The sequence below is a fragment of the Hyperolius riggenbachi genome, chromosome 5 (assembly GCF_040937935.1).
Source record: "Hyperolius riggenbachi isolate aHypRig1 chromosome 5, aHypRig1.pri, whole genome shotgun sequence".
Taxonomy (NCBI): Eukaryota; Metazoa; Chordata; class Amphibia; order Anura; family Hyperoliidae; genus Hyperolius; species Hyperolius riggenbachi.
This window is the reverse complement of record NC_090650.1, coordinates 269,890,799-269,900,038: the sequence shown is the minus strand read 5'-3', so window position 1 is coordinate 269,900,038 and position 9,240 is coordinate 269,890,799. Positions and strand designations below refer to the sequence as shown.

Sequence of the window (9,240 nt, the reverse complement as noted above, 5' to 3'; positions counted from 1 at the left end):
CCTCATCCGGTCATGACCACGCCCATTTTTTCGCGCGCCGCAGGTTGTAGCCACACCCATTTTTTGCCGCGGCGCAGGTCGTCAGCTCCCCCGGAAATTGGTCCAGCACCTGCATAGCACCCCCTAAAAAAATTTCCTGGAGCCGCCACTGAAGAAGTGTGTTAGGGGCAGCAGCAGTCATAGTGGAAGAAGTGTGTTAGGGGCAGCAGCAGTCATAGTGGAAGAAGTTTGTTAGGGGCAGCAGCAGTCATAGTGGAAGAAGTTTGTTAGGGGCAGCAGCAGTCATAGTGGAAGAAGTTTGTTAGGGGCAGCAGCAGTCATAGTGGAAGAAGTTTGTTAGGGGCAGCAGCAGTCATAGAGGCTGAGCTGCGCCAGGAATAGCAGCAGTAGTCACAGAAGTGTGCCAGGAGAAGCAGTTACTAAGGGAGAGGTGCTGGGCCAGGGGTAGCAGTGGTCACAGTTGGAGGTGTGCCAGGACTAGCAGCAGTCACTGTGAGAGAGGTGTGCCAGCAGCAGCGCACAGTGTACACGTCGGTTGGTGAGCCAGTGCTGAGCTGTGCCTGGCTCCTCCCGCTTCCTGTGCTGCTGTGTGTTATGTGTGCTCCGCTCGGCCCCCGTGTGGTTGTGCAGTGTTGTGTTGTTGTGTCTCATGTCGTCTCCTCCTCTGCTTGCCCCTCAACACGGGGGATCCCCGGGTCACTTCCTCCCCCGGGACCCGCCACCCCGAGCCTGGAGTCCAAGAGACAAGTGCAGCTACCTGGGCCTGTCCCACGGCAACCTGCGCGTCCACTACAAAGGTCAGCACCGTACCGGGGGAGCACGGGCGGCAGGGGGGAGCGGGGTGACAGGGCTGGGGTAATGGGGTACAACGGGGAAGCCGATGGGGGTGAATAAGGGGTGGGGGGCCGGAAAGGAGGACGAGAGCTGCACCTAGATTGCCACAGAGGGGGCTTGTGTTCAGCAGGATTACGTATTCCAATAAACACATCGGCTATCAGCTGTACATAACAATGGAGTGACATATCTCCTGGCCTTGTCCTCCTAGGATACGTGTTGTTGTGTGATCGGGTCTCTGGGCACCGTGTATGCCTGAGCTGGCAGATCATAAAGCAGTGGGGGGATGGGGCTTGTTTTTAGGAGCTGACAGCCCATTCCTGCAGTGCTCACCTCCCCTCACTGCCTGGGCTGCTCACCCTCTATCACAAGCCTGGGCCTTGGGGGCAAATATCTGCATTTACATATCAACGCTTGCCTTTAACTGTATATATAGTTGTGGATTCCTTTCACTGTGTTAATCTTATATTTATTTGATTCTATTTTTAGTTAGTTTGACAAACAATGAGATCAGGAAAAATAGTCCTTTTATGGATGACAAACTGCAGTAAAGGTGTCTCTGCTTATTGTTCTTTTTGTGTAACTGTGTAGTTGATTTGTGTAGTTTCTAGGCCCCATTCACACTGGCAGTAGTGTAAAAGCAAATAACACAAAACATGACTGTTATTGTGTGGTCATACGGGTAGTGCTGCTGCAACTTTCCAGAGACTACAAAATCTAAGCACGGAAAGAGGCCTTCTGTTTGCTGTCATATTTGTGTGTGTGTCACATGAACAGGCTATATGACTGCAGTTGTGCTGTGTCACTAAGCCTAACCAAAAGAAATTCAAGGATTTTTATATCTCAGTCACCGATTACATTTTGGTTTGCATGATGCTGTGATCTGTTGTAACTGGGTTGTAAATGAACACCGTGTACAAAACATATTGTCATCCAGTGACGTTACTATCATTGCGTCAAAATTGCAGCAAGAACCAGCTTGATGTAGTGGTTGTCAGTGCATGGATTAGTGAATACATTTAAGCAAGCGGAAGGCCTTAAATATACCCATTATAACATAATTGTTTTGAACAAAGCCTGATTGCTTTAGTTTTCAGTGATGTTCAGACACAGTCTGTTGTACCCTGGTTGTTATAAAATTGCATACTACTTCTTTGTTAATTAACATGCTGTGTACTTGTAGCATTTATATTTTATGTGAATGAAATACAGAATATGCTATGTGAGACCAGTGAGCCAGATCTGGGGTCATGTGATTTTTAGAAAGGCAGCTGTCATTGGGCCTTATGCGTGTATTTTAATATGTACTTAAAGCAGACCTGAATTCAGAACTTCCTCTCTGCTCTAAAGGTAAGCAAGCAGCATAAAAACATTTTTGTTACAGCTGATATAATTCTGTAGTGTGCTACTTCCTGCTTTCATGGAAGCGGACATAGCGTTAACATCCTGTGTTTACAAATTAGCTGCTCTGCTGAGGCAACCAGCTGACACAGCTGAATGATCAAATTATATTGTGAATAGTCACAGATTATGGGGAATTAGACAAGCTAAATGCTATAAATACATACAGAGTGCATTTCTTTGTTTTCCCTCTGTTCTGTGCAAGTGTTTAGGTCCAATTTTTAAAGGGAACCTGAACAGTGGCCTAAAATGAAAATTTGGAATTTCCTGGGGCTTCCTCCAGCCAAAATGCACCCGTGTGCAAAGCAGACTCGTCATCACAATGGTCGCGTCATCACACTGGTCGCTGTAAGGGCCTGCGTGTATGCAACTCTCTAAAGAATGAACCACGCATGTGCAGGATGCTTATGGCGACTGGTGTGATGACGCGCGCCTTCGGCCAAAGTCGCCGTCTTACCGGAGCCGCCAGTGGGACCTGAAAGGAGGAAGAGCATGCCGGGGGACCTTGCGGGCTATGGGGGGTTGGAGCAAGCCCCAGGTAAGTCCAGATTTTCATTTTAGGCCACTGCTCGGGGTCCCTTTAAGTGGGAAAAAGTATTCTTGCCCATGTACTACACCAGTGCCATGCATGTGTATGTACTGATTCTACATGTCATGAACCCCAAAAGTCACTTTATGCAAACTGCCAAGTTTTAGTTTCTGGACTTGTCCTCAATCTTTTAGGCTAGGTTCACTATGGGGTGTTGCGTCAGAAAATATAATCACATGGCTAATGCAATGATATTGTAATGGTACATTTACATTGGCATGTTAGCAGTGTGGTAGAACAGATCCATTGGCACATGAGGCCTGCTGTACTGGGCAACATACGTGTGTACAGTTGCAGCATACTTTTCATTGTCTCTGCGCTTCATGTGGCACTTGTAACGCATGATGTGACTTTCTCCAATGTACTGTGATCCTGTTTACAGGGTACGCAGCTCCCCATCATGAGCCTAGCCTTAGCAATGCTTCTCTTGGTAAACAACTTCTCTTACTGTACACTTCTGTGGATTACTTTGCCCTCTAAAGGTATGCATGCATGCAGGAGAGGACTGGCCCTTGGGGGCAGGTAGACAATTTTCCCCTTGGCCACTTGTCTTTTTTTTTTTTAAAGGGGCTGTTTAGGGCCTATCTTTATATGATAAAAGGTAGGGCCATGTTACTGATCCAGCCATAGTTCCGTATGGCTTCTTTGCTATGCTTCAACTCTCAAGAACAAACTTCCCCAGCCTAAAGTGAACCTGAGGGGAACCTTGGGTAAAAAAACCCACATACTTAAGTAAGAAGAGGGAGGCCTCTCGATCCTGTAGAGGCTTTGCTTGTCCTCTTTGCCACTGCTGCCGGGACACTTTGGAAGATGCAGGTCACATTCCATTTTGTGCATGAGTGGCTTCAGTTTCCTGCGTGGGGGCAGCCATACTCAAGTAGGCACAGTACAGCCCTGCTCATGGCGCGGTCTGGATCTTCAATGCAACAAGCTCTTGTTGGATTTCTTCTAAGGGTTTGCAAGCCTCAATGGAGGTCGAGAGGACAGCTTGGGAAGCCTTACAGGATCCAGAGGCTTTTCTCTACTTAAATAAGTGTTTTTGTTTTTTAACCCGAGATTCTTCTCTTGTATGCTTTAAGCTCCCTCTTAGTTAAAGTACAATAGTTTGGGGGAGGTGGAGCTAATGTGTGCAGAACACTTCAACATGGAGCTGGGATGGTTGCATCTCCAGGAATTGCATCTTGAAGAGGAAGTCCCACATAAGCGATTTCTTTGTGACGGTGTGGCCTGACAGTCCCTATTAGAAGCCCCCTCCAATCTAAAAAAAAAACAAAAAACTTACAGGATTACCCCAGCTTTGTCCAGCAGTCACTGGTTGCTTCTCACTCACTGTTAGCAGTCACAGGTGGTTTCCAATATCAGCCCTCAGGCCGGTGTCACACTGCAAACTGGCGTCAGCATTGCAGTGCGCCCGCCGCACCGCCAAAACAGGCCTTCAAGAAATATCGCTTTACTATGTGGTATTTCCTGTTGGTATCCGACCAAGTGGGAAATTACTTGCGCCATAGATGACCCTTCCTCGACATCTTTCCAAGAGGACTTTCCACCTGGCTGCCGGTGCTTACCCCCTTGTGGTTCACCATTCTACACAAGAACGATAAATTCAAACAAACGAGGGAAGCACTCTTGCTTGGCAATATACCTTATCTTGTACACAACAATGCACAAACGTTTTTGAGCTACTCGCTCTTCCTCAGGTGTACAAACGGGTGCTTCCCTTGTTTGTTTGAAGTGGGAAATTATGCCTACTTCCTGCTGGCCAAGTGATGACATGTGCGGAAGCATATTGCAAAAAATACGCTTCCGAGGATGTGAGATGCATAAAACCTGCGGCGTCCGGTGCACTTTGACGCAGATACGCACAGTAACATTTTGGAAGCATGTCAGATTGAGGACCTATGGCACACCACACCGTGAGTAATATGAATTTATCCGTGGACTTTCATTAGACTAGCGTTCAGCTGTTGCAATTTGCCGCAACACCACAGTGTGAAATGGCCCTCAATATCTCCCAGTAGTTGTATGTGATCCCCAAAATCGGTCAACAACCATTGATGACTCCCAATATTGTTCAGCAGTTATAGGTGGCTTCCAATATTTGTCAACAGCTTAGTTGATCCCCGGTATCAACCAGCAGTCAAGTGCTCTCAATATCTACCAGCAGTCATAAATGGCTCCCAATATTTAAGCAGTCATATGTGGACATCATCTCTTTGAAAGGTGATCCCTGCTTCTTTGTGCTTAGCAGACACTACAAAACTGTGGACATACTGTAGGGTAAACTAGAAAGCTGTAACAAATTGTAGGGGGGGCTGTAGGGAGGTTCAGAAACAGGTCACTGAGAAGCAAGAAACACACTGGTGAGTACTGGAAAGCTGGGGCAGTGGAATTTTGTCGTGCTATATGTGGCACCACCCACTTTTCCCCATCATTTTCTTCCAAGTGCCATTCTTTTGTGTTTGCCTCCTAAGCCAGATAGCCCCAGGTCCCTACCTAGGGATCAGCAAAAAGTTCGGAATGCTGTTCCAAATGCTGAAGAACAGAACCAGAAGCGTCTATGTCAGGCCTGGGCAAACTTGGCCCTCCAGCTGTTAAGGAACTACGAGTCCCACAATGCATTGCAGGAGTCTGACAGCCACAGTCATGACTTATAAAGGCAAATGCATTGTGGGACTTGTAGTTATTTAACAGCTGGAGGGCCAAGTTTGCCCAAGCCTGGTCTATGTCCTCCTTACGGCTGTGATGGAGGAAGTATCGGAGAGATGGAACGTGACGTGGAACATGAGGCGGTGACGAGTGTGAACTAACCTTTCTGCCGTGGCAAGCATATGTAAAGGTTCTAGTTCTGTTCTGAAGCATTCAGAACAATGTGGAAGCTCATCCCTAGTCCCAGTCATCCCCTGCTTGCCTGGGTCAATAGCTGCCTGATCTGACAAAGTGATCACTTTTTGACTCCTCACCATTAACCACTTGAGGACCCACCCTTTACCCCCCCTTAAGGACCAGCGCTGGTTTGATTGATCTGTGCTGGGTGGGCTCTGCAGCCCCCAGCACAGATCAGGGTGCAGGCAGGGAGATCAGATTGCCCCCCTTTTTTCCCCCCTATGGGGATGATGTGCTGGGGGGGTCTGATCTCTCCTGCCTGCTGTGGGTGGCGGGGGGGGCACCTCAAAGCCCCCCTCCGCGGCGAAATTCCCCCCTCCCTCTCCTACCTGCTGCCTCCCCCGGTGATCGGGGCTGCACAGGACGGCTATCCGTCCTGTGCAGCCAGTGAAAGGACGTCCCCTGTCACATGGCGGCGATCCCCGGCCGCTGATTGGCCGGGGATCGCCGATCTGCCTTACGGCGCTGCTGCGCAGCAGCGCTGTACAAATGTAAACAAAGCGGATTATTTCCGCTTGTGTTTACATCTAGCCTGCGAGCCGCCATCGGCGGCCCGCAGGCTATTCACGGAGCCCCCCGCCGTGATTTGACAGGAAGCAGCCGCTCGTACGAGCGGCTGCTTCCTGATTAATTAGGCTGCAGCTGGCGACGCAGTACTGCGTCGCTGGTCCTGCAGCTGCCACTTTGCCGACGCACGTTATGAGTGTGCGGTCGGCAAGTGGTTAAGATGTGATGATTTTAAACCATGTAGTGGGCTATTGCTCAGCATCCACTCCCCACCCCCTCCAAACACTTGTGTGGATAATCACACTTGTCTGATTGTGCAGTAACTGGTTGCTGATGGGTTGCAGGTCTGCATTGTTCAGCTGTCCATCTGAACTAAGCATTAGGCTGCTTTTTCAGTGACACTTTGCAATCAAAAGACACTGTTTTGCGCACTGTAACATGGTGTGATTGAAAGTCTACAGGCAGCTCACATCGGATCCGTTGCAGTGCAGCTGATTTCATTGTTATAATGCAGAATATACAGTGTATTGCTAGAATGGCACACATTAACACCCACAGTGTATGGCTATAACAAACCCTGTACATTTCTCTATGCTGACATGCACTATGTTAGCCAATGAAGGGGCACATTGAAGTACTTGCATATGGGCATTTGTGGAGCATGTATGTGACCTTAAAGTGTACCCGAGGCAAACCTTGGGTCTAAAGCTGGATACTTGCCTAAGAAGGAGAAAGCCTTTGGATCCTGTAGCAGCTTCCTATGCCATCCTCCAGGCCACCAGCCATCACAGAAATCTGACAAGATTTGAGATCCGGGCCGTGCTCCTGTTTATGCATAAGTACGGCCATGCCTGTGCAGCAGAGCTGTTCGTGCATGAGCAGCTTCCTGCTGCTGCAGCACTGGTGATACCATGCTAACGCGGGTGCAGCGTGGCCACGCTAGTGCATGATGAGTGCCCTGGACCTTCCAGAGGGGAGCGGCGGCAGGTGCAAAGAGGTCACAAGAAGCCTCTGCAGTTTCCAGGGGCTTCTCTAAGTATCTGCTTTTTTGACCCAAACACAGGAAGGGTGAAGAGGTGCCCAGGATGTCTAAAACTTAGTTAAAAGCACAATAAAAAAAGAAAATCAGAGGTGGCTTACCTCTCCAATGACACTAACAAGGGTTAAACAACAAAAAGATTTTGATTTGCATGGGCAATGAGTTTTGTGGGTCCTGCCCTCTTCCTCAGGCCAGTAAGGCCTCTTTTCCAAGGACTGTTGATGGGCAGTGAAATGCCTCTCAAACTCTCACAACTGCTTCCTGCTGCCTGGTAACTGCTTGTTGCTGCCTTGTAACTGCTCACTGCTCCCTGGTAACTGCTTGCTGAGCACACAGTTCAACAGTCCATGGAAAAGAGGCCTAATGCTGGGTACACACGATGAGATTTCCCGTTCGATTCCCGGATCGATTCGATTAAATCAAACATGTTCGATTGGATTTCGATCGATTTTTTTTCATGATAGGTATGCAAAATCGACGGAAAAAACGATCGAAATCCAATCGAACATGTTTGATTTAATCGAATCGATCCGGGAATCGAACGGGAAATCTCATCGTGTGTACCCAGCATAACAGTGCCGCTTCAAACAAGCCAGTTAGCCAGGGACACCTTTTTTGACCCAAGGTTCACCTCAGGTTCATTTTAAAGTCGCTTTTGTAATCCTCTGTGTGCATTACATCGCATGTCACCGCAAATGTTGGCTACAGTAAGGGAGGGAACAAAAAGCAACTGTATGTATAAAATAAAAAAAAGGCCTCCTACAAAAATATAATGGGAGGAGTCTTGTTATATTAAAACGCCCAACCTTAAGTTCTCATAGCAAGTTTCTCAAGCTACTGGTACAAAGAGTGAGAAGTCATGTCAACCAATCTTTTATCTCTCTAACAAGTTATAAGCTTGGAGGAAAAACATACACTTAACCTCCTTAGCGGTAACCCCGTGCTACACACGGGGTAGCCGCCGCAGAGGATCACATGGCCCCAGGACTTTTTTTTTTTTAAACTGGAGCAATACGCTTTAGCTAGCGGTTCGCTAGCTAAGCGTATGCACAAAGTTGCTCTGGTCCCCCGCGATCGTCTGCAATTCCGGGATATGTACCCCCCAGCGTTCCCACGCCGGCGCAGCCGCCCAATCGGCACCAGGCTTTGCGATGACCTGCGATCGGGATTGCGGCTGACGTCATGACGTCATCTCCGATCGTCGCCATAGCAACGCCGGAAGCCGACCGGGAAACTGCGCTTTCCGCGGGATCGTGGCGAGGTATGTATAGCCGGCGGCGATCGGCGGGCATGGGGGGGACCGGAGCAACCTTGCACATACGCTTAGCTAGCGAAATGCTAGCTAAAGCATTTTTTTTTCTTTTTTAAATTTGGGAAAAAAAACCTCCTGGCGGATGCAGCCTCAGAAGCTGTGTACCGCCAAGGGGGTTAATAAAAAATGTAGAGAAAAATGAACCCAAATCAAAAACGGATATTCCTAGTTGCAATTCCAGGAAGGTCACATGTTCAGGGTATTCTATACTAGGTATAGAATCATTGAAAATCCAAGCCCCTAACTTATTTGGCCTTGATATAATTAAAAATGTATAGTTACCAATAATATGAAATCAGGAATCTTGCCAGACCTGCACTACTAACCCGATCTGGGAGTGGCCTCAAGGCTGGTAGAGTGTGAGAGTCTTTTCCGTCTGTCTGTCTGAAAGTATGTCCCTTCTTTCAGAGGTTGAGAGTGTTGTGCCTTCAGAGGAGAGTCTGTTTCTTTTAGAGAGTGTGTCTTTTTAAAATGATGTGTCTCGAGTGTCCAATGCACTCATTTGTTTCCTCTCATCAATAATCCAACCTCCACGGATTAACTAAGATCCAATTGGAGTTGGTGGACATATTTTTTTTCAAATTTCTAATTAACTAGCTCATTTAACTATCAGCTTTATATAAATCATGTGACATTATTTCTGGATGTGTAATTTCCTCCAGCAGGGGGCACACT

General features: G+C 47.9%; 1 protein-coding gene across 1 annotated transcript in view; it reads left to right on the top strand.

Annotated features, from left to right (window-relative positions):
- The first annotated feature begins 555 nt into the window (after positions 1-555).
- Positions 556-9,240, top strand: part of RANBP9 (RAN binding protein 9) — a 99,756-nt gene continuing 91,071 nt past the window's right edge. Inside the window, exon 1 of the mRNA XM_068236918.1 lies at positions 556-797. Within this exon, the coding sequence (XP_068093019.1) occupies positions 650-797 (148 nt within the window). The 5' untranslated portion in view covers positions 556-649. The remainder of the gene's footprint in view (positions 798-9,240) is intronic.